General features: G+C 46.3%; 1 protein-coding gene across 1 annotated transcript in view; it reads left to right on the forward strand.

Moving 5' to 3' along the window:
• The window catches only part of SAE1 (SUMO1 activating enzyme subunit 1), a 74,042-nt gene that overhangs the window by 31,086 nt on the left and 17,154 nt on the right, over positions 1-25,802 (forward strand). The window contains exons 6-7 of the mRNA XM_026481974.4: positions 3,069-3,174; positions 25,523-25,667. Coding sequence (XP_026337759.1) covers positions 3,069-3,174; positions 25,523-25,667 — 251 coding nt within the window. The remainder of the gene's footprint in view (positions 1-3,068; positions 3,175-25,522; positions 25,668-25,802) is intronic.

The following is a 25,802-nucleotide window of genomic DNA, read 5'->3' on the forward strand; positions in this document are numbered from 1 at the left end:
GTGTAAGACTTCTTAAGAAGGGTCTGGCAGGGGTGCCTGGCTGGCTCAGTCATTAAGCATCTGCCTTCGGCTCAGGGTGTGATCCCAGCGTTCCAGGATCGAGTCCCACATCGGGCTCCACCGCTGGGAGCCTGCTTCTTCCTCTCCCACTCCCCCTGCTTGTGTTCCCTCTCTCGCTGGCTGTCTCTCTGTCACAAAAATAAAAAAAATCTTAAAAAAAAAAAAAAAAAAAAAAGAAGGATCTGGCAGTCTGCATCAGACAATAAATGTCAGTCAGCCGGCTATTTGACTGGACTTCTGAGGCCAGAAAGACTCATTGACCAGAAGGTTTGAGGGCAGTACAACCATTTTGTATACTAACTTTTACAGTGGATTTAAACCCCAAAGGAGTGATTATGGGGAAGTAGAAAGCCACTTAAAACCCGTATGACTGTTTCGTCTTCGCTGGTTATTTGAGCTTTCATCTGTCAGTTCCATTTTGGTCCTTAGCAAACAGTGTCAACTGCCTGGGAGCTGATAGATCTTGGTTCACTTAGCACCCTAAATTATACTGTTGTGTCTTTTTTTTAAAATAATCTCGGGCGTGTGTTGGGGGAGTAGAGTGGGTGTATGGTGTGTATATGTGGTGAGAGAAGAAAGGAGAAAAAGAGACCCATACCTTGGGAAGTTTGAAGTTATTTATACATACTCACATACCATCTTTTTTTTTTTTAATAAAGATTTTATTTACTTTGAGAGAGAGGCACAGAGAGCAGGAGCATGAGTGCGGGGAGGAGCAGAGGGAGAGGAAGAAGCAGACTCCCCACTGAGCAGGGAACCCTACATGGGGATCGATCCTGGGACTCAAGGATCATGACCCAAGCTGAAGGCAGACACTTAACTTACTGGGCCACCCAGATGCCCCCAACTTTTTTTTTTTGTAAGTTTTAATTTATTTATTAGAGTGCGAGAGCGTGTGCGCCCAAGTGGGGGAAGGGGCAGAGGGAGAGAGAGAATCCCAAGCAGACTCCCCGCTGAGCCGGGAGCCTGACACGGGGCTCTACCCCAGGATTCTGGAATCATCATGACTTGAGCTGAAGGCAGGCGCTTAACCGACTGAGCCACCCAGGCGTCCCCACACATAACCATCTTAAACTTTGTAAAAATAGCTAGTACCGAGAAGCACTTTTTTTCCTGAACCATTTGAGAATAAGGTGTCCAAATGATGCTCCATCCATCACTCCCAAATATTTTAGTCTGTATTTTCTCAAACGAGGCATTTTCTGTAATCGCAAACTGAACTTCAAAATCAAAATTCAGATGGATAGACACATCGCTACCATCTAATCCTCAGACCCTATTCGGATTTTGTCAGTTGTTCCAATCATGTCCTTAATGACAGAAGGATTCAGTTCAGGATCATGCATGCATCTAGATTTTCATGATGTTTTTGACGATTACAAAGCAGTTATTTTGTAAATTGTTCCTTAGTCTGGGTTTGTCTGATGTCTCATGATTAGATTCCAGCTTCACACCTTTGGCAAAAATATCACACCGGGGGCGCTCCTCATCCTGTGCTGTGGTCTGGTGCTGTTTTCCATATGCTACTTTACTGGCAATGTTAATTTTGATCGTTTGAGTAGAATTATGTCTGCCAGATTTCTCCTTTGAAAATAATTCCCTTTTTCCCCCTGTAATTCCCCTCCAATAATTTTTGGAGAGGTATTTTGAAAATATGTAAATACCTCATTATTTATCAAACTGTATCAACTAGTTGGTTTTAGATCTATGACTAAAGGACTCTAGTTAAAGTGTTATAATCTGTTACTATTTATTTTTTTCTGCAAAGTGTTCCAGCTTGACCAGTGGGAGCTCCTTCATGTTGGCTCCTGTTTCCTCTTGACACGTCCCCACCATTCTTTGCACACTTCCTTGTTTCAGGCACAGTAAGGTGCATACTCTCCCTGCCCTAGCTTTGAGATCAACCGTTTCTCCAGAGAGAAATGTTTCTCTCAGTGGGGGTTAGAAACCAAGATCTGGGGGTTAGGTGTGCTCACTGCTCCCAGGGCATCATTGCTTTGATGCTTTGTCCGCGGACGTAGCTCTTCTGTATTTGTATGCACATACACACATGCTTGCATCTGCATTGACTTCCTTGTCTGTCTGTATATACTGAAAATGAGTTCACACTAATAACCCACCACAGGCTTTATTCTAGTTTTTTTCCCCTTTCCACAATTCTAATTCTCTTTTCTGACTGTGAGAAACCTAGGTTCTCTGTATATTCACTTGTTGCAGAAGTCCTTGGTTGGAGTCAGTCTCCTGGTGCCTCCCCCCACCATGCCACACTTCTTACCTGGCTCTGCTCTGTCCCCTGTAGCAGGCCACCCAGCCCCTCCACACACACTCTTCCCTGCCCTTCCTCAGTCCCAGGGAATGGCTTCTGGACTGGACGATTCAGGAAAGGAAAAGGAAAATCACTTTCTTACTCATATTTAATTGTTTATATCTTAAAATATAGATATGTGATGGCATTTTGCAAGATAATTTCATTGAGCTTTAATAGCTTACGGCCATGCTTCCTGCTGCTATAGGCCTTTGCAAATGCCATCTCCAGCCCCACAGCCTGGAGCTTTTGTTCAATAACCCTTGCTTATGTTTCTTGCTGTTGTTTAGTGCTGGTGTTATCCTCAAACCATTCGTCTAATGAGACATGTTTAGTTTTTTTGTTGGCTGTGACAAAGAATGTTTTATTGAATATATTCAGACACACAGTCTTGCTCACTCATGTAAGAATTTCTGCGGTGTGAACACAGCCAGGGTTAAAGCCAGAGTGGAACTGGGTCTTTAGCTTTGCTGACTCCTTCCAGTGCAGGGAGTACATGTCACTCATCGCTGTGTCCCCAGCGCCCAGAGGAGCACACACTAAGTGCTCAATAAACATTTATTGGATTTGGGTGGTCCTTGGCTGCTTTTAATGAACAGTAAACCTTAAGTAATGACATTTCTCCTAGATGGTGAGGAGCTACTGCCTTGCGGTCGAAAGCCAACATTTTTCTCCCTAAGCAGTTTTGCCTTTTTCTCAACAGAAGGTGGTCTTTTGCTCTGTTAAGGAAGCGCTGGAAGTGGACTGGAGCAGTGATAAAGCGAAGGCAGCTCTGAAGCGCACAACTTCGGATTACTTCCTCCTTCAAGGTGAGGCCTCAGAGCCCAGCTTCCCAGTGAGCGCTTTGCACTTTGATTTCTGCAGCTGTGGCTGCAGGGTCCAAGGGGTTTCTTGATGTTTGCCCCTAGTTGAGTTCCTCACGAGCTGGTTCTCAGTGGCCACTCATCCAGACGGATGGCGATGCGGCCCCTCGATGAGTTCTGGATAACACTCACCCGTTCTCGGAGAGACTGAGGTAGAGATGTCGCTTTCATTTGTCAAATTTGCAAAGCACTTTTGGTTGCATTTGAATAGTCTTCAGCCTTCCCTTCTTCAGGGCTGGGTCTGTGCAGACTCCAGGAACAGCCCCTGCCCCAAGTCAGGTCAGGTGGTGGCTGTGCATGATAGCTCCCCATGATTCCTCCCTCCCCAGGCACTACGTATATTGTTTCAGAGGGAAATATGTAAAACTACGGAAAACTCCCTTAATAAACTGAAAATCAGATGAGGCTAATTAGCTAGGAATGAAGCTTTCCTCCTAATAATTAGTGGTGTTAGCCAAGTTGGGGTTGGGAAGAGTTGGGAGAATCTAGTTTAGAGCACTTAATATCCATTTGTATGGAAATCATCCAGTGTGGGGAGGTGGGGAAGTCGTCCAGTGGGTTAGGTGGGAATGAGTCTTAGGCACGTGAGTCTGCTAGGACTCAGAAAATACCTCTTTCTCTGGGCGGGGACAGGGCGGTAAGGCAGTGCCATCTCTAGTCCAGCCTGAGCACGGGGCCTGGGCCAGTGGGAGAAGCTAATCACTCAGTGCCTGGCACATCGAGAGCCCTCCGTAAACAGTAGCCATTAATCTGCGAAAGGCTTGGAGGGTATAACCTGAGTGGTTCTTATTGCTGCTTATACAAGGAGTCAACTGGTATTCGAGTTTACCAAAATCTGGTGATTCTCAACTGAGGGCACTTTTGCTTGCCAGGGGCATTAGCAGTGTCAACACATTTTTGGTTGTTCAGGCTGGGGGCAGGTAGGGTGGTGAGAGGTCAGGCATGTTGCTAAATATCCATGGCACAGGACAGCCCCTTGTGACAAAGAGTTATCTGGCCCAAAATGTCACAGTGTCAGTAGTGCCAAGGGCAAGACATCTGATCTAACCCTTCCCAGTTTCTAGAGTATTTTCTCCTCCCAGCTCATCAACACAGCACCCTTGTGAGGTAGACAGGCTGGGAATTCTCCCCAGTTTGGTTTCTTGAGGTGAGGGAACAGAGACCCAGAGAGGCTCAGTGTTTTACCTAAGAGAATACAGACTGGCCACGACAAAGAAGGTAGGGCCCTGAACCACTCAGGTCTTTGAAGCCTAATGCTGTGTGAGACCCCCGGAGACACAGCCTAGCTCCATCCAACATCCTAAGCTGTTGGCTTATGGAATCCTCACCATACTCCTGTGGAGTAGCTGCTGTTCCCCCATTTATCGGTGTTTTAAAAGACACAGACTGGGCCGCCTGGGTGGCTTGTATTTCTCTACTTTTATATTTGTATCCTTTTTTTAAAAAAAGATTCTATTTTTTTATTTGAGAGAGAGCAAGCGCACAAGTAAAGGGAGTGGCACAGGGAGAGGAAGAAGCAAACTCCCCGCTGAGCAGGGAGCCCGATGTGGGGCTCGATCCCATGACCCTGGGATCATGACCCGAGCCGAAGGCAGACACTTAATCGACTGAGCCACCCAGGCGCCCCTCTACTTTTATACTTATAATTAAGAACTTTATTGGCTTAAGACTTAACACCAGAAAATTTACTTTAAATGTATTTCTTTAAAAAAAAAAAATTCTAGAAATTGTTTTTTGTTTTGGGGGTGGTGGTTTTGTGATTTTTAAAAAATTAATTCATTAATTCAAACAGAATATCCTGCACTTAGTCCTAAAGTTTGATTTTATTTTTAACCATTCTTTTTGCCCAGCCTGTTTTGATTGCTAACCGTGGCGTAAAAGTACAGTCCAGAAAGAGACTGAGCAGTCTCGTGTCCTGGAAAAAGCATGGGCTTTGGAGACTGACAGAGCTGAACTCAGATCGCAGCTCCCCCTTAGCAGCAGCAGTCCTAACCTTTGATGCGTGAGCTTCAATTCAGATCCAGGTTCTTAACGTGGGGCTGAGGGGGCTAGGGGCTAACACTGTCTTCCCTCAGCTCTAAGAGCGGTACTGAGGTGGTGAATGTGAAAGATGAGTGCCGGGGGCACAGCTTCTAGACTATTTAATATTTTCCTTTGACTCTCTTCAGAACATACTCCAATCACATAGGAGGAGGAGGGTTGGTTTGTTTTTTAAGTCAACATTTGCACACCTGAAATTGATACAATTCTAAAATGGCCTTACTTTTATTATTATAAAATCAAAATATTACTCAGCTATCAAAAAGAACGATTTCTCAACATTTGTTGCAACATGGACGGCGCTGGAGGAGATAATGCTAAGTGAAATAAGTCAAGCAGAGAAAGACAATTATATGGTTTCTCTCATCTATGGAACATAAGAATTAGGAAGATCGGTAGGAGAAGAAAGGGATAAAGAAAGGGGGGGTAATCAGAAGGGGAGATGAAGCATGAGAGACTATGGACTCTGAGAAACAAACTGAGGGCTTCAGAGGGGAGGGGGATGGGGGAATGGAATAGGCTGGTGATGGGTAGTAAGGAGGGCACGTATTGCACGATGCACTGGGTGTTATACGCAACTAATGAAGCATCGAACTTTACATCAAAAATGTAAAGGGATGTACTGTATGGTGACTAACATAATATAATAAAAAAAAATTTTTTTTTTTTAAAGATTTTATTTATTTATTCGACAGAGATAGAGACAGCCAGCGAGAGAGGGAACACAAGCAGGGGGAGTGGGAGAGGAAGAAGCAGGCTCATAGCGGAGGAGCCTGATGTGGGGCTCGATCCCATAACGCCGGGATCACGCCCTGAGCCGAAGGCGGGCGCTTAACCGCTGTGCCACCCAGGCGCCCCAATAAAAAATTTTTAAAAATAAAATAAAATCAAACAGTGGTAACATCTGACTTCAGGGTGTGGGATGGCGTTGGGGAATATCCAGGTTGAGTGGTCGACTTTTCAGGCACTACCGTGGTTTTCATGTGGCGTGTAAGAATGGTTATTGTGTACTGAACACTGCTTGCTGCTTTACCTGGCACTGTGCTAAGCATCTGACATACTCTGTTATATTATCGTGACAACCTTTGAAATACAGTTGCTGTCCCATTTTCTTTAAGGAGACCAGGTCGAGCATGGCTGTGACTTGCTTGGGCATATGCTTGGTTTTACAGACAGAACCAGATTTAGACCATGAGGTCTGTTTGATCCGTGGACGGTGCTCCTCACATCTGTAATATGCACTTCTAAACCAAGTGATTCTGTTAAATTTCAAGTCAGGAGCTCTGGATGATAGAGAAATAGAATCACCTCCGCAGTGCAGAAAACCCGGGTTCAGATACAAAGATTATCTGAATTCTGACCCAGATAGTCTTCCTCCTCCCCCAAGAGACACTTAAGAGTTTTATTTCTGTTGTAGAAGTATCACAGTAAGCAATTTTCAGAGAATTCACAATGGTGTAAAATAAATTTTCTTCATTATACCCTTCCCATTTTCCACATTTCTATTTGTAGGGGAAACTACAGTTTAGAATTCCTTGCGGGGGTGGGGGGTGCGCCTGGGTGGCTCAGTCATTAAGCGTCTGCCTTCGGCTCAGGTCATGATCCCAGGGTCCTGGGATCGAGCCCCCGCATCTGGCTCCCTGCTCAGCGGGGAGCCTGCTTCTCCCTCTCCCTCTGCCTGCTGCTCCCCTTACTTGTGCTCGCTCACTTTCTGCCAGATAAATAAATAAAATCTTTAAAAAAAAAAAAAAAATTCCTTGCCGGGGCACCTGGGTGGCTCAGTCAGTTAAGCATCTGACTCTTCTTCTTCTTCTTTTTTTTTTTTTTAAAGATTTATTTATTTGAGAGAGCAAGCACGTGTGCGTAAGAGTAGTGGGGAAGGGCAGAGGGAGAGGGGAGAAGCGGACTCCCCGCTAAGCAGCAAGCCCCACAAGGGGCTCGATCCCAGGACTCTGGGATCATGACCTGAGCTGAAGGCAGACAGACGATCAGCCGACTGAGCCACCCAGGATCCTAAGCATCCAACTCTTGATTTCGGCTCAGGTCATGATCTAAAGGTCACGAGATCAAGCCCTGCGTCAGGCTCTGTGCTGAGTGTAGAGTCTGCTTGGGATTTTCTCTCTGCCTCTTCACACCCTATCCTTGCTCACTCTCTCTAAGTAAATAAATCTTACAAAAAAAAAAAAAAAAGACTTTCTTGTCTATCTTCTTGGAAAATGATCAGCAGTCATAATCATGCATGTGTATATGTAAACCAAACTATTAAAATGGCTTGCTGCTTTTCACTGGATGGCCTTATGTGATATGGAAGGGTCTTGGAGCATGTATAGAGTGACCTTATCTGTCTCGTTGGCTGCGTGATATATTCCTTTCGGTGTACCATTGTTTGTGGCCAGTTTCATCTTGAAAGGCATGTAAGTTGTTTTTGGTTTTTCCTGGTCCTTGGAATTTGTTCCCAATAGCCTTTCTAGGAAGGTGACTTACACACTTAATGATACCTTAGGAGTTCCTAGTAAGGACACAGTGCTTGCTTGGCTATGATGCCTGCCTGAGAAGACTTCATAGGGAACCTGACTTTGTTTCACTATGGCCCAATGGAGCACATAGTAGGTGCTCCATAAGTATTTTTTGCCTGAGTGACTGGCTTTTGCTCGTCTGGTCATTTGCTCCACTCTAGAGGGAGACCAGCCTGCCCACTGGTGTCCCTGCAGGATCTTCTTGCCTGCCTGTTTCTCTAGGCACCCAACAGACTCGATTCCAGCATCGCGCTGGCCTGCCCCTCACATGTAGGTGTTTCTTACTGCCCCATTCACAATTCAGCCTCTGGTGAAGCAGCTGCCCTGTGGTGTGTGTGTGCGTGTGTTTGCCTTGTTTGGGTGTCGAGTGTTTTTCCAGTTTACTTAATAAGATAGTGGCCAGACTGCATGCTTCCTGCTGCATTTTTCCACTATCTTGAGAGTTGGCCTCACCATCTGTGAGCAAAAGGTCTCATCTTTTTATTATTCTCCCATGGCATGTTGCAAAACATTAAGCGTGAGCTGGTTTCCTGTGGCAAAAAGTTGACTTTGATTTGTTCTTTTTGAGGTTACTGTGAGTTTATCATAACAGGAGTGCTAAAAATATCAGGTCTAGTATGGAAACAGCATTCACTTACCAGCATGAACAATAACATGCAGGTTTAGCCCAGAGCAGGAAGAAATGGGCTTCATCATAAGATGAGAATTACTTAGCAGAGAATCCTTGGCAATTTGAACTTTTTTGGTCTCTGTTCTGATGAGTCGTGGAAAAGTACTTAGGCTGTTTTTGAGCCACAGAATTAAAGCTGAAAATAATCTTAAGCAAACATTGTTTGAGCACCTGCTATAGGCCAGATCCTGTGCCTGGGAATCCTCATCAGCTCCTGGCCAGTGGAAAAGAGAAACACAAATAATTCTCCTTGTGAGGAGAGCTGTAACAGGGCTCTGGACAGGCTGTTGTGTTGTGCTGTTCTGTTTTTCAGCTTGTGTGAATTACTTCATAATAAACTACCGTGGAGCTCAGGGAACCGGGGCGTCTAGCCGTCTTTGGGGAGCCGAGAAGTCTTCACAGAGGATGATAGATCTGAGCTGGCTTTTAAAGAAGAGGGGTTTGCTAGGGACTGAAGAGAGGTGAGACCATTGACAGGTAGAGGAGCAGTCCCTGTACAGGGCCAGCCGTGCCAAGACCATGGCCCAGCGAGGCTGGAGCTCTCTGGGAGCTGGCTGGAGAGGAGATCATCAGGGCCCTGCTTTTTAGCCTTTTATTCTTTTCTCTTTTCTTTTCTTTTCTTTTTTTAAGATTTTATTTTTCAGTGATCTCTAAACCCAATGTGGGGCTTGAACGCACGACCCTGAGATCAAGAGTCGCATGTTCTTCCTACTGAGCCGGCCAGGCGCCCCTAGGCTTCTATTCTTAACAGCCATTCATTCCCCAACTGATAAGAGATCAGAATCTCTCAGGGAACATTTGAAAAATACAGATTCCCTGGTTCTAGCTCAGATTTACTGGATCAAAATAACTAGGGGAGCGTGGCATCTCCGTATGTTCGTAAAGCTCCCCAGCTTCTGAAGGCTCAGCCAATTAGAGGGAAACTGCCCGGGGGAGAGGGTACCCATGTCCTGTGTCACAGCTTTGAGTTCGTTTGTGTTCTTAGGTTACAGCATATTAAGTATTTATTTCAAATGAGGCCATTACTACACTGAGGCAGAAAAAAGGAACTAACCCATGTAGCTTTTGAATATATACCCTCAGACTAAAGAAAGAACTATAAACAAATACTGAACTGTAATTAGTAGGTTTGTTTTTCACAGTGGTGTATGGGTTAGCAATTCTGAAACTAGTTACTGTTTGTTCTAGAATTGAGCAAATAGGTAAATATATTGTGGATAATGAGAATCAGATTTTTTTTTTTTAATTGCCAGAAAAGGGAGTTCTTATAAGTATGGAAGGTGGGAAAGGCTAGAAGGAACGCTGTGAGATGAGATGGGAATTGGAGTCCCCGGATGAACTCATGGTTTTTGTGTGTAGATACAGAAATAGATGTGTGTATGTGTGTGTCTTCACATTTATGCATGTGTATTTGCTAGTTCTGAAACAGAGGGCTTAGAAGCAAGGACAGTCTGGTAGCAAGCCATGAGTGCACCTCATGCCAGATCCTGCTTGGTAATCTCCTAAGAACCAGGCTGTCTTGGAGAAAAGGCTGATTCTGGGGCTTGGGTAGGAACATCACAGGGTGAGCTTGGAACATCCTGCTATGCCAGAAAGTAAGGATGTGCCCAAAGAATGATGAGTCATGTCGAAAGGACATAGGTGCCAACTTGAAGGGGCTCCTCCTGGTGAAATCTGGGACAATTGGAGGATAAAGTAAATAATAGATTGTAATGCATAGAATAAAAAAAGAGCCCATGAGTCTATACTGATAGATAAATGAATGGCAGAGAGGGGAAAGTTTTGTTTTGTTTTTTTGTTTTGTTTTGTTTTGTTTCAGCAGAAGAATAAAGCAGGGGGGGGGCGCCTGGGTGGCACAGCGGTTAAGCGTCTGCCTTCCGCTCAGGGCGTGATCCCGGCGTTACAGGATCGAGCCCCACGTCAGGCTCCTCCACTATGAGCCTGCTTCTTCCTCTCCCACTCCCCCTGCTTGTGTTTCCTCTCTTGCTGGCAGTGTCTCTCTGTCAAATAAATAAATAAAATCTTAAAAAAAAAAAAAATAAAGTAGGAGTGATGAAGATGTAAAAAATCTGTATATGACCATCACCATAGCAGTAAAAATAGTTTCAGTCCTTGGTGGACGACTGGGTGGCTCAGTCGGTTAAGCGTCTGCCTTTGGCTCAGGTCATGATCCTGGGGTCCTGGGATCGAGTCCCATGTGGGGGGGTGTCTCTGCTCGGTGGGGAGCCTGCTTCTCCCTCTGCCCCTCCCCCCTGCTCGTGCTCACCCACTCTCTAAGATAATAAATAAACCTTTTTAAAAAATTGGAAAAAAAAGAATCCTTGATGGATGCTAAAACTAACGGGAAGGTTTGCTCTGAAATAGTCTCTTCCCAAGATGCTTTTTAACTAATTACAGAGAGAGACTTCAGAGAACCCTGGCAGATTGTACCTCAAACAAGAGATCAAAGTTGATACTCCAGGAATGGGACAAAAAGAGCTCACGCATCCTGAGAGGATGCACTGAGAGGGACACACCACTGCTCTGGATTTCCTGTCCAAAGTGGGTAATGTGAGTCTGATTATGAGGAAACATCAGACCAACCCGAATAGAAGAATATTCTGTGAAGTAAATGCCTTGTACTCTTCAAACTGTCGCAAAGAACTGAGGAACTCTTGTCCCAGATTAAAGGAGAATAAAGAGACATGATAACTAAGTGGAATGGAGAATTCTGGATTGGATCCGAGACTGGGGGAAGATTTTTCATTTCTTTTGCTCTCAAGGACATTAGTGAGACAGTTGATGAAATTTGAAAAAGGTCTGTAGATTAGATATACTCAGCGTGAATTTCATGTTTGCGTAATTGTTTTGTGGTTATATAAGAGAATATTCTTGTTTTTAGGAAATACACTCTGAAGTATTTAGGGGCAAATGGTGGATCATTCAGGAAAAAATGAGTGTGTGTAAACATAGAGAAATAATGATAAATGTGGTAGGATGTTAACATTGGGGAAATCTAGATGAAGTTATACAGGAATTCTGTGTACTGTTTTTCTGTAGGTCTAAAATTATTTCGTAAGTTAAAAATAAGGGCGCCTGGTGGCTCAGTTGGTCAAGCGTCTGACTTTGGCTCAGGTCATCTCTGGGTCCTGTTATGAAGCCCTAAGTTGGGCTCCCTGCTCAGCAGGGAGTCTGCTTCTCCTTCCCTCTCTTCCCTCTCCCATCCTGTCCCTCTCCTTCTCTCCCTTTGCCCCTACCTCCACTCATGCTCGCTCTCTCTCTCTCTCAAATAAATAAAACCTTAAAGGAAAAAGTTAAAGATAACAAAAACAAAAACAATCTCCAAACAAACCGATTCTCAGCACCTGGAAAAATGCTGGTATTTAGTAGCTGATGAATAATACTTGCAAAGGGCTTATTGATCATCTGTGTGGGGTCCATAGAATGGCGTATTTTAACAGCACATCCTCATCATCTCCAGATGGTGGGAGGTCTGAATGTAGTATTCTGTATGTACAGTTCTTCTGGAAAAGAGCCATATAGGTTCCCTAGATTTCCAAGGGTGCCTAGAGACCCTTGCTGTGGGAGAAATAGCTCACATCACCAGAACAGCAAAGCCTTGAGTCAGGTAGGAGATGATGAGCAGGTCTCCATGGCCTCCACTCTGGGCCTTTGCAAAAAAGAATTTTCTCTGTCGAGCAGTAGTAGGCAGACTGTAGGGGGTGTATTTGCATGTAAACAAGTCACACTCACCTTCTATCTGGAGTCAGGCAGGAACATAATAAAAATAGAAATGGTGGCTTGGAAGCAGGTACTGGGAAGGCACAGGGCATAGATGGGGTGGTAGCCTCTTGTAAGTAAATCGCTCCTGCTGCTGAGCCTCATTGTTGGTTGTAGGGTGGATTAAGGATGAGGTGTCCTAATATGCTGTCAGTGTATACCCAGAACCAGAATGAATCTGTTGGCAACCAGTGCTTCAAGTTAAGCTGTTAGCTTTGTTCCAACCTATTTGCCATTTTCTCTTCTTCGGAGCATTCATGAAGTTCAAGTGCTTGACTGGCAGCTCCTTTCACCTAGAGCCCCAGCTCAGAACTCTGTGTGGTGCTCTCTGGGACCCGAGTTCAGCTGGAGACCTCCTGATCTCCCTCCCTCCTGTTCAGATGACCACGAGTTCTCCCATAGGACTGCCTCTCCCCTGCAGCCTTCATCAGGGCCATGGTGCCTTTACCAGCCTCTGCCTTCAGAGATCCTCCTTCTAATGCATTTTCAGTCACCAGACTGATCTATCTACAAACTGAAACCCTTCAATGACTCTTTTTTGCCATCAGGATACAATTTAAACTTTGTGGCTTGGTCTTCTAGACCTAGGACCTGCTGACCTTTTTTCCCCTTTCCATTCCCTTCTGCCATCCTTGAACCCTACACTCGTACTGAACTACTTGCTGTCGCCCCATAGTGTCACCCCCCCTCATATCTATACACATTTCCATTTCTTCTGCCTGGAATGTCCTGCTTGAGCCCTTCCCACTTAACCCTCATTGCGCAGCTCCAGTGCTGCCTCCAGGAACCTAGCCCCCCCCCCCCCCTTATCTGAGTTGGGTTTCCTTCCTCTGTAATCCCCATGCCACCCCCCAGACAACAGAGCTGACTTGAGGGCTGTCTTGTGGGCTCCCTTGTCTCTTGACTGTCCAGCAGAGGCCTGATGCAGAACAGGGGCTAGGTCAGTGTGGGTTAATTGATTTCTGAGGCCACCTGTCCCACGTTTGGATAGTTTTGCTAATTCTTTTTTTTTTTTTTTTTTTTTTTTGAGAGAGAGAGAGTATGAGTGGAGGGCGGGCAGAGGCACAGGGAGAAGCAGACTCCCCACTGAGCAGGGAGTCCGATGCAGGGCTCAATCCCAGCACGCTGGGATCGTGACCTGAGCCGAGGTCAGATGCTTAACCAACTGAGCCACCCACGCACCCCAGAATTTTGCTAATTCTTAACCTGTGGCTTCATTAGTTTATTTTAGGCTCATGTAAAGCTGCCTAGATGGTGCTAATTTGCCTGAGTCCTTTTCCCCCCTGTGCCACAAGACTGGAAGTACCTGTAAGCCCCAGACTTAGCTGCAGGACTGTGCCGTAAGCATCGAAAAATGGAGACGTATTTCCATTCCTTTCACCCCCCCGTGTCGAGGGAGCAAGGGCTTGTTAACAACCAGCATCTCCTGTCTCTGCTAGGAGCTTGTGAGGTCAGGGCCCTTCATTGGGGGGATTAGGCTTTTTTTTTTTTTTTTTTTAAAGATTTTTATTTATTTATTTATTTGACAGAGATAGAGACAGCCAGCGAGAGAGGGAACACAAGCAGGGGGAGTGGGAGAGGAAGAAGCAGGCTCCCAGCAGAGGAGCCTGATGTGGGACTCGATCCCATAACGCCGGGATCACGCCCTGAGCTGAAGGCAGACGCTTAACCGCTGTGCCACCCAGGCGCCCCGGGATTAGGCTTTTTTTTGCGTGACTAATTGTTCTTGGTTTGTAAATCTAGCCAGACAAATTTGGGGTTCATATCTCCTTTCTCCTGCCAGTAGAATCTTCTCAGTCACCTATGCCTTGAAGTGTCCAGAGTTGGATCTGGAAAGAAGTAGTTTAGGTCCCGGCTGTACTATATCTTTCTTGACCTTAAGCAAGTCCCTTCACTTCATGGCCTCTGTAGAAATAGAAATGGATAAGATTTTGAGGACTTTCTACTCACAACAATCATATATACAAAAGCCTTCAAAGTAGTTATGTTTTCTCCTTTTTTAAATTGTAAAAGTGAGACAAAGGGGTAAAATATAGATACCTCAGAGAAAACTGCCATTTCTTGTGTTTTCTTCTAGAACTCTCTTTTTTTAAGTTTTGTTTTGTTTTGTTTTTTTTTCTAGTAACCTCTACACCCAACTGGGGCTAGAACCTGCAACCCTGAGATCAAGAGTCACATGGTCTTAAATGAGCCAGCCAGGCACCCCAAGAACTTTCTAGTATTTTATACCTATTTTTCATCCTCTCTGAGTGGATTCTTCTGCAAGGTGTCTTCATGATGGGCACTTTGTAATATTTTTTACTGTTGTAGACTCTAGAAAACTTTTGTTTCTTTGATGCCTCCTCCTTCGATTCTCCCTCCCCCCCCCCACACTCCTTACTTACCTCCCTGTTTTTATGACTTGTAATTGTCTTTTTTGTCTCCAGGCCTCAGCTTGATTGGGTGATCTGTTCAGAAGGACCTTTTTCTTTTTTTCTTTTTTTTTAAGATTTTATTTATTTGACAGAGAGAGACACAGCAAGAGAGGGGACACAAGCAGAGGGAGTGGGAGAGGGAGAAGCAGGCTTCCCGCTGAGCAGGGAGCCCGATGCGGGGCTCGATCCCAGGACCATCATGACCTGAGCCGAAGGCAGACGCTTAACGACTGAGCCACCCAGGCGCCCCGGAACTTCTTATTTTAGAACTGTGACCTTTGTGGACCAGGTCAAGGGCAGCGGTTCCCGTTCGGGCCTGGCATTCCCCACTGGGTGTTTGGTGTCCAGCAGTGACAAGGACCGCTGAGGAGGAGACCGCCACAGGGAAGTGGATTCCGATAAGGGGGTGGCAGTCGAGTACTTGTTGATTCACTGCTGTCATGACCACAGATGTTTAAAAATAATTTGTAGGAAGGGTGAAAGAAAAAAAGCAGTGGTTTTTGGTGGTTGTTGTTCTGTTTGGGTTTTTTGGTGCCACTGCCTTTATCAGTGGTAGAGAACGCAGACCGCAGTCATTCAGAAAGGAAGGCAGCGCCATGTGAGAGAGGAGAGGTGAGGGGAAGGGCAGAGGTGACCCATCAGTGCGGTCTAGTGCCTCACAGCCTCAGCGGATAGTCTGGTGAGAAAGCCCATCGTGGTGAGGCACCTGCTCCGCTCTTCAGTCTGACAAACGGGCATAACCCTAAGTCCGCCTCATCGGGTCACAGGGATGAAATGGAGGCCCGGCCCATGTTGTGCATTCAGAATTGTTGATTAAGGGCTTTACATGTGTCACAGTCCCTTTGAATCTTTATAACGCCCTCGTGAGAGCAGATCTTACTATTATCATCCATTGTCATATGAAGATATTGATTGTTGGACAGCCCGAGTCATTTGTCCACAGTCACCAAACCTAGTAAGTGTCTCAGTGTTGCCCGACACCGTCGGATTTTAATTACAGCTGACCCTTGAACAACACAGATTTGAAATGTGCACTTATATATGAATTTTTTTTTATAAATACAGTACAATACTGTAAAATGTATTTTCTCTGCCCTGTGATTTTTTTTTCTTTTTTTTTAAGATTTTATTTATTTATTCGACAGCGTTAGAGACAGCCAGCGAGAGAGGGAACACAAGCAGGGGGAGTGGGAGAGGAAGAAGCAGGCTCATAGCAGAGGAGCCTGATGTGGGGCTCAATCCCACAACGCCGGGATCACGCCCTGAGCCGAAGGCAGACGCTTAACCGCTGTGCCACCCAGGCGCCCCTGCCCTGTGATTTTCTTAATAACATTTCCTTTTTTTCTGGTTTATTTTATTGTAAGAATACAGTATGTAATAGATGTAACACGAATATTTGTTAACCAGCTGTTCATGTCACTAAGGCTTCTGGTCAGTAGTAGGCTATTAGCAATGAAGTTTTTGGAGAATCAAAGTTATACGTGGATTTTCGAGTTCATGGGCGGTCAGACCCCTAAACCCCTGTGTTGTTCAAGGGTCGACTGTATTAGCATTACCAATAATGGCGTTATGTCCATTTTAAAAATCTGAACTTCACAAGAGCCCTGTGACATTTCCTTATTCCACTTTGGCAGATGGGAACCTGAGGCCCTTGAGAGCAGATTGTAATAATGGGCAGCATTGTCAGCGAGACCTGCCTGGTGGTTTGCTTCACAGCCCTACGTCTCCCCCACCCCCGGCATTAGCCTGGGTTTGAGCTGCTCTTGGGCCCCCAGCCCAGCTGCAGTTCTTGTTCAGTGCCTCCCATCTTTTCTCTGACTGTCAGACAGCAGTCACGGGAATGTCCTGTGCCATCTTCCCTCGGTGAGAGCGGTTGGCAGAGAGCAGCAGATGCCCAGAGTCAAGGTCATGTGCCACTCAAGTGCTGGGCTAGAGAAAAGCCCCTGTCTCCCTGCTGCTTGTGACCAGGCAGGGGTGAGTGTGAATGCAGAGGGCTCTGTCAGAACGGCTCTGTGAGTAGAGGGTGCGGTTGGCAAAGCTGATAGAGAAGGAGCCCTGCGGCAGGGGGGCTGTGGCTCTTTCTGCTTGCCCTCTGCATAATTGTCTCTGCGTTTTTAGAATTTCTGTGTCCTTTTCTTTTTGTAAGTTACAGTCTTCGCATACTAGTCAAAATGTACTTCAAAGGTGAGAGTCAAGCTCAGGAATCGCTTGACATTTTTTAAAGGAGAAACACTATTTGGCTGGGCTAGAGTCTGAGCGAGTGGTTGACATTATTCTAAACTGGTGGGTTCTGGGGCGGGGCGCCAAATCCATTTGAAGTGATTTTTATTTTGTGAACTAGCATGTCTCCTATCTTGTTTCTGCTCCTAGGGAGGCGGTATAGCATTGAGGTTATGAGTGTGGTGATCTTTGAGTCCACTGTGACCCTGAGCTTCTCTGTCCTAAGCCTCAGTTTCCCACCTCTAGAATGTGGTGGTAACAGTTGTACCTTACCTCATTCTGTTTTATTTTTACATAGTGGAGTGCATTCTGAATACTGGATATTATAGGACTTTTTTTTTTTAAGGTTTTATATTTAAGTAATCTCCATACCCAGTGTGGGGATCGAACTCACAACCCCGACCGAGATCAAGAGTCACACTCTCCACTGACTGAGCCAGCCAGGTGCCTCTGTAGGATTTTTTTTTTTTAACCTAAATTAAGATTTTTTTAACCTTAATGTTGCCAAAAACATAGGACTAAAACATGCTTTTTTTTTTTTTTTTTTTTTAAGATTTATTTATCTTTAGAGAGAGCGGGGGGCGGGGGGCAGAGGGACAGAATCTTTCAAGCAGACTCCCTGCCAAGTAAGGAGCCTGACATGGGGCTCGATCCCACAACCCATGAGATCGTGACCTGAGCCAAAACCAAGAGTCAGACACCTAACCAACTGAACCACTCAGGCACCCCTGACTAAAAGTTGCTTAAACATAATTTTAATAGATGAATAATACTCCAACCTGTCAATATATTTTATGTAACTGTCCTACCATCTGATGTGAGATTATTTCCAGATTATCTGTGATATAAATACCATGGCAGTGAGCATTTATACATAATTCAGTCACTGGCCAGGGGGCATGACCCTTTGTAAAGATCCTCTGTACCACATTTTCTTATGGTTTACTGAGCATTTACCCTCCCACCAGAGCTCAGTGACTGAGCAGTTCCTTCTGCCTTGCTTAGGTTGAGTAATCTTGGCCTTTAATTTGGTAGGCAAAAAATGGCATCTTGTTTTCAGGTCATTTCTGAGAAATAGCACTCCCTTTTCCCCCCATCAATAACTTCCATGCGGCTGTGTCAAATTCTTTTCAGAAGAGAGTAAGATGTAAATAACAACAGACAGCTTTCTTTTTCTGTTTTGAGCTGTTACGTGATGAGGTTCCACACCAGGTTTCACTGGAGAGGTGAAAGGGTGGCCAGGACTTGGAGCTCAGAAGGGGCATTTCAGAGCAGGTCTTCAGGGTAGGCCACTCCAGTGGTGACGCTCTCTGGAGAGTGAGATCAAAGTACTGTGTGGCCACGGTGACAGTCATGACAGTCTGGACTTACGAGTGTGCCCTCTGTGGATTGCAGGACCTGGGGCTGTCTGGGTCACTTCTGGGTCGCTTCTGGGTCCCCAGCACAGCTCGGCACGGGGTGTGGGGATGGAGTGCAGGTGCTTAGGAAATGTGTATGGATGAAAAAATGAATGAATGAGTACATGCACACACCTACTTGTAAGTTTCTGTGTTAAAGAGTGGGGTGAAAGAAGGGGCAAGTAATGTGGAACTGAGCTGAGCAGATGACCAGGCACCTCGAAAGACGGGAGGCTGAGAGAGCCAAACTCGCAGTGACTTCCCTGAAACGTCCCTGCCTTCTGCAGTCCAGCTCTGTCCCTCCTTGGAGCTTCATGTCTGTGGGCTGGCTTTTCTGCACCTTTAGCCCTTAGATATGGCCTTGAAAGCCAGTGTTCATCTCGGTTCCCTCTTGAGGACACACGTGGTACGCTGTGTATGTTTTTTTGTTTCTTTTTTTTTTTTTTTTTTAAGAATTTTTATTTATTTATTTGACAGAGAGAGACAACCAGCAAGAGAGGGAACACAACCAGGGGGAGTGGGAGAGGAAGAAGCAGGCTCCCAGTGGAGGAGTCCGATGTGGGGCTCGATCCCAGAACTCTGGGATCACGCCCTGAGCCAAAGGCAGACGCTTAATGACTGAGTCACCCAGGCGCCCCTGTTTTTTTGTTTCTTGCTGGACTTTCCAGATCTACCATGTTTGTAAATACGTGGTAAGGAACAGATCCAGCCTGGGTATATTGAAAACTAGGTTCGATTCTGTTAATAGAAGAGCAGGCCTGGGAAGGATGTGTGAGGATCCTGTATCAGTTGTCGTGAGCCCTCCTCTCTCCTCACATGTGACTCTTTTCCATCCTTCGCCGGAACATCCCACGGAGCAGAGATTTTCTCAGTGCCCACGGGCATGCCCCGTGCTGGGCATTAAGTAGAGAATAGTGAACAAAGCAGGTATGGATTCTGTCCCACAAGCACAAAAACCCAGCAGAGGAGACAGATCAGTCCTTGTACAAGTGAATGTTCACGAATGACTGCAAAATCAAATCCTGAGATCCAAGTGCTGGAGGAGGGGGTGTTGCAGAGTATCAGGATTGTTCCCAGCCGAGTCACCGTAGTCTCCAGAGCTCCCCGCTGAACTGGTGATGGTAACAGCTGAGCGGGGAAGTTGGGCCCGAGGAAGGATGTCAGTTGCCCTGAGCGCGAGCGAGCTGGGCTTCCGGAGCTGGTGGAGGAGCAGTGGCTCTGGAGCGCTGTCCTGGCTGCCTCACGGGGCTTACTTCACTTCGTGCTTCAACCCTGTAGGGGAAGTGCTCTTATGATTCCCATTTTACGGAGGAGGCTCAAGGATGTTGTCACGTGCCCAAGGTCATAGCGAGTGGAAAGATTGGGCTCCAGCCCGGACAGTCTGGCGCTGTGGTGCTTACTGCTGCGGCCTGCCAATTTCAAAGCTCCCTTGGCTCTGAGGAGCAGCACGTGGTGTGCCAAGGGTGAGAGTGCGCCCAAGGTCAGTGTTCAGGCCTGGTGGCCGGAGGGGATGAGATGGTTCTCTCCAGTGAGACCACTCCATTCCGTCCAGTCATGCTGTCTCAGAGCACCTTTGCTGGTTCACACCTTTTGTTATTCTGTATGTAGTTTTGCCACCTTCCCTAAATGCTCTGAGAGGGCAGAGTGTGTGTTTTGCTTTCCCCTGTCCAGCTCAGGGCCTGTCACAACGTCGGTGCTCATTTTTTATATATTTGTTTTTGTTGAGATGTACTTGACCTATATTTCAGATTACAACATAATGATTTGATATTTGTATACACTGTGAAATCATCACAATAATTCTAGTTATTACCATCCTTGGTATAGATTTGTTGGAAAGAGAAATTGACCAAAGATGAGACCTCGTGTTTTGCCTTCAAAGATAGGCTATGGGGGGCAGGGGTGCCTGGGTGGCTCCGTCATGTTAAGCACCCAACTCTTAATTTTGGCTCAGGTCATGATCTCAGGGTTGTGAGATTGAGCCCTGCTCAGTGCAAAGTCAGCTGAAGACTCTCCCTGGCGTTCTGCCCTTCCCCCTACTCGAGCACTTGCACTCTCTCTGTCTCTTTCTCAGATGAATAAATAAATAAATACAATCTTAAAAAAAAAAAAAGATAAGCTATACGGTAGGAGGATAACTTTTTTTTTTGGAAGTATATGTGAACCAGGAGTCAAGGCAATTTCCAGGCCATTCTCAGAGATGATGAGTCTCCACTGAGTGAGCCAGCTTGGGGAGAATGGGTCTATGGGAGGTTGGAGAGCATCAGAGAGATTGGAGCAAGGGTGTCCGGTACAAGAAGCTTTAGGTGTCAGTCAGGCATATGAGGTTTTGTATAGATTTGGTTTTTTTCACCCTCAGTTGAGCTGTTTTGGGGGACAGCAACTGGTTTGGGGCTAATTTGCAACATTGACTCTGACTTCACTTTCTCCCTTCTAAATGTGCTATTTTTTTTTTCAGGTGTCTTTACTGATTATGCTAAATATTATTCCACTATTTATTTATTTATTTTTAAAAGATTTTATTTATTTATTCGACAGAGAGAGGCAGCCAGCGAGAGAGGGAACACAAGCAGGGGAGTGGGAGAGGAAGAAGCAGGCTCCTAGTGGAGAAGCCTGATGTGGGGCTCGATCCCACAAAGCTGGGATCACGCCCTGAGCCGAAGGCAGACGCTTAACGACTACGCCACCCAGGCGCCCCTTATTCCACTATTTAAATGTAATAAATTTGTAGAAAGAAATACAGTGATTAATAGTACTGCTTTGCAGATTTCTGTTACAACACGAATCTGATACTCTGATTCAGTTTAAATTTGAATTTGAGTGTTAATTTCTTTTTGCAGAATAGTAGTATATTCACATGTACATAGTTTTTCTTCCAACAAATGAAGTGCTTGGTTTCTCCTTTTCGACGTTTTCTTTTTTCCATTACACGGGCAAGTCCTGACCCTGGGCCGAGACACTAGCCTATCATCTGTAGCGATGAATGTCATTCCCTCAGACTTCAACAACCTGCGTTAATTAAAAGGTTCAGATGCAGTTTAATCAAGTTTGGAACTCTAATTTTGTGCAGTGTTTTGATACGATGCGATGAGTCATCTTTTGGCAGAGCAGCTCTCCATCCCTGAGAATATTTGATCTTAACGGAACAGTTTTATAATCTGGAAACTGGTGAGGAGGTGCTCTTCAGAAGTGCAGAGTCAACAGTGGTGTGTGTGTAGCTGGCTGGCTATTTGGGAGGGGTGAAAAGCAGAACAAAGAGGAGAATTTAATAAGCAAGAGCTTGTTAGGGAATAGGGTCAGTTCTGGGGCTTCTGCCTGTCCAGGGCATGGGCTTCTCCCTGTCCCCCTCCACCCCTGCTGACTGGAGTGCTGACATTTGAAAAAGAGTGAAAAATACAGCTTCTGTTTGCTTTGCTGCAAGTAAGTGGCCGGACTGACTGGCCCCCTTCCCAGAGGCCCTGAGAGGACTTCAGATGTGGTCAGCGAGGTATCTGGACGGTGCCAGCCTGCCGGCCCTCGGCCAAGCAGCCTACACCAGGACCAGGCAAGGGGCCCAGAGAAACAGTGGGGCCAACTGCTGGCTGCCTTTGCTCTCCTCCACCTCGTGCCATCTTCTTTCTTTCTGAGGTGAAGTTGCTCTTCCACTCTGAAGATGGATGGGACGAGGCTTCGTATGGCCTCTGCCTCCACTTCTCACCCACGGAACTAGCAACTTAAAATTAATGGACCAGTTGGGAGAGGGCAGGGCCCATCTGGAAAATGCATCTCACAAAAATGTGGTTGAATGGGAGTCCTCCCGAGGTCAGGGGCAGAGAGCCAGACCACTTGGAATCCTTGGGGCTGCATTCCTGATTGTCTTACCATTTCTCCTGGCTTCGATTAGGGTTAAGAACACAGATTCCGAAGCCAGATCTGAGTTGGCATTTCTGCTCCGCTGCTTATTATTGACAGTTACATTGAACAAGCCACTTCATCTATTTGAACTTCAGTTTCTTCATCAATAAAATGGGGAGAGTAATACCTACCTCACCAGCTCATTGAGGATGAATATTAATGCACATAAAATATGGAGAATAGTGCCTGGCACACTGTAGGCACTGTTTGTTTTGCAGTTATTATAATGGTTTGAGCTTTGTTCCAAGAGCTGTATTTTCTGACCAAAAGATGAAAAGCTTTGTGGTGGAGCTGAAAAAATGATCCTCTCCTCTCCATCCCTCATGACAGTTGGTGCTTCTAGTGCAGTGACACAGAAATGAGAGGATCGCATAGGAGGCAGCCGGCATGGGGCCCCTGCTGCCCACCACCCTGGCCGCTGGAAGTCAAGCAGCCTCACTCGGTTTCCACGCAGTTGCCACTGGGCCTTGGATCATGCCGTTCGAGTGGCTTGCACTTGGCATGGCCTCAGTCATTGCCCAGGCGACACTGATAACTCATTCTGGGTCTGTCCTTGTGTCCTCTCCGGAGTGACAGGAATAGCGATAACATGCGATACAGTCTGCTCAGAGTATCCTCTCTTTTGGCCAGGCAAGCAGATTTCCAGATCCCTTTGTCTTCACAGGACATTGCTGAAAAAGAGTCTTGGTCTAAACAGGGGTTGGTGGTCCCTTCTTTAGTCTTTTCTCCACCCTGCCCCCAAATGCTTATTACGTGATCGCATTGATTTACTCCACATTGGAATCCCAGCAACACATCTGCTGAGTTAGACGTGAGGCTAACTTAGGTGATGGCAGATTGGTGTTAGCCAGCATCCAAGTTGTCATCAGCTCTGAGTTGGCTGCCAGGTGGTCAGGTAGCATTGAAGATTCTAGGAGCTGTGTTGTTGTTGTTCTTCTTCTTCTTCTTTTTTTCTTTTTTAAAGGATGGTATTTATTTGAGAAAGAGAGCCGGGGGTGGGGAGGAACAGAGGCAGAGGGACAAGCAGGCTCCATGCTGAACGTGAAGCCCCACGCAGGGCTCAAGATCATGACCTGAGTTGAAATCAAGAGTCGGACACTCAACCGACTGAGCCACCCAGTCCAGGTGCCCCGGAGCTCTGTTCTTGAAAAAGAGGAAAGTGACATCCCCAGACAACAAACAGTATTCAAAACAGATGTTCTGGAGTCCTTTTTTCAAAGTCTCTGATGTGCAGAACCCTGTCTTGGGCCTGCGAAGGTTGCCAGAGAAATACGGACCAGGGGCCTGTCTCTGAGAAAAGCCCAGCCCAGGGCAGGTTGTGTCTTCTTTTCCTTAAACAGGCCTCCACGGTTTGAGATCTTCCTGGAGCACTTGACAACCCATTATGGGCCCCTCTCAGGCTTGAGGGGGCCATCTGCTGTGGTCCCTGACTCTTCCTTCTCCCCCCACCCGCATGGCATTCACAGGAGCAGACTGGCCCCTCCCTGCAACCCCCCGGGTCTGCTGGGCCTGCAGTGAGTGCCTGGCCACTGTACTGGTGAATGACTGAATTCCTGCTACTTGGCCGGTGGTTCTCAACCCAGGCGGCTCATCACCGAAACAATTTGTGAGTCTTAAGAAAACAAGGAAAAGGACAGAGTCCTTATTAGTCCACGGTGGCTTCCAAATCCTTGGATTTTTTTTTTTTTTTTTAAGATTTTATTTATTTATTTGACAGAGAAAGTGAGAGAAGGAACACAAGCAAGGGCAGTGTGAGAGGGAGAAGCAGGCTTCCTGCCGAGGAGGGAGCCCGATGTGGGGCTCGATCCCAGGACCCTGGGATCATGACCTGAGCCGAAGGCAGAAGCTTAATGGCTGAGCCACCCAGGCGCCCCCCAAATCCTTGGATTTTTTTAGAGCCTCAGAGCAGTTGTGTCACTTTTCAATCCACCTGAATTTTTAGGGAAGAGCCCCTTATACTGATGGAGAGTAGAATTTGTATAATAAGTTCACCTTTCCAGTCAACAGTTCTTGATGAGACTTAAAAGCAAGCACTTTTTAAATTGGGAAGCCCCCTCCAGGCATGAGCTGCTGTCCCAGAACACTGGGCCCCATTCCTGTCTGCCCCCCCCCCCGCCACCCCCCCCCCCCAAGCAGCAGTGTGATGTGGGAGGGGCATTGCCCTAGAGATGCGGCTCCAGGCCGGCTGTGCACTCGCCTTGGGGAGATTGTAGGGAATAAGGACACCATCCACCCAGCCTGCTGTGAACATCGTGGACAAGGTGTGGTGGCAGTAGAAGGTGCTGGTATTTTGATCAGTCTTAGGCTCCTGCCTGTGTCTTTTTGTTGGGGTTAAAAATTCAGACCTTGTTAGAGTCTCATTACACAGTAGCTCTGATTTGCTGCCATCATGTGAACCTTTCCTCTGGTTCACTAGCAAAATTAAACGTTCGTTTCTAGAGGTTGACATAATTGTTATACTGGGAGGGAGGTTTTGTTTGTAATGACCTGCCTGTCTGATGAGTCTGAGCACTTGGCTGGCCTTTCTGGCTGAAGCAGCCCTTTGAACTGTTGCCTAGAATGCATGCCTCCCGCTCCTGACCTGGCTTCTGGGTCATAATTGGGTCTCTTCCCTCTGCTTGAGGCTTCTCCCCTACTTCCCCTGCCCCCAAGTTCACACATACTTGACTCAGTTACTACTTCCTTGGGGAATTCTTTTTTTTTTTTTTTTAATATTTTATTTACTTTTGTGACAGACAGCGAGAGAGAGAGAACACAAGCAGGGGGAGTGGGAGGGGAAGAAGCAGGCTCCCAGCGGAGGAGCTGGATGTGGGACTCGATCCCGGAACGTCAAGATCACGCCCCGAGCCGAAGGCAGACGCTTAATGACTGCGCTACCCCGGCGTCCCTCCTTGGGGAATTCTTAACTGACACCACCCCACCGAGGACGTCAGATCCTCTGTTACACTATTGTGGCGCTCATCACAGTAATTTTTGTCATTTTTGCAATCATCAATTGCCTCTCTGTGTTTGCGAATAAACGAAAAGTAGATTATCTTTCACTTGGCCCTCATTTTCATTAATGTATCACGTTCTGTGTTTACGTTCTCAACATCTACAAGCATTTGTTATGAAAAGACTTGGTTTTGGGGGCGCCTGGGTAGCTCTTTCGGTTGAGCATCCAACTCTTTGATTTCAGCTTGGGTCATGATCTCAGGGTGGGGGGATTGAGCCCCAGGTTGGGCTCTGCACTCAGCATGGAGCCTGCTTGTCCCTCTCCCTCTGCTCTTCCCTGTGCTTGCTCTTGCTCTCTCTTTCTCTCTCTCAAATAAATAAATAGAATCCTTAAAAAAACAAAAACAAAGAAAGACTTGGTTTTTAACCTACCTTCTTTGTTTTTCTTAGTGCTCCTGAAGTTCCGCACAGATAAAGGAAGAGATCCTAGTTCTGATACCTTTGGGGAAGATTCTGAGTTGTTGCTCCAGATTCGAAACGACGTGCTTGACTCCCTGGGTGTTAGTCCTGACCTGCTTCCCGAAGACTTCGTCAGGTTAGTGTCGGTGTTGATCGCAGGTTAGCCTGGATTGATAAATGTCTGCTTTCCGTTTTGCCTTAATTTGGGTGGATCCCTTATTAAGAACAAAAGCCCTGAGGAGAGCCTTCTGCCTACTCCTGCCGACCTCTG

This window comes from Ursus arctos, unplaced genomic scaffold (assembly GCF_023065955.2).
Source record: "Ursus arctos isolate Adak ecotype North America unplaced genomic scaffold, UrsArc2.0 scaffold_19, whole genome shotgun sequence".
In the NCBI taxonomy this organism is placed as follows: Eukaryota; Metazoa; Chordata; class Mammalia; order Carnivora; family Ursidae; genus Ursus; species Ursus arctos.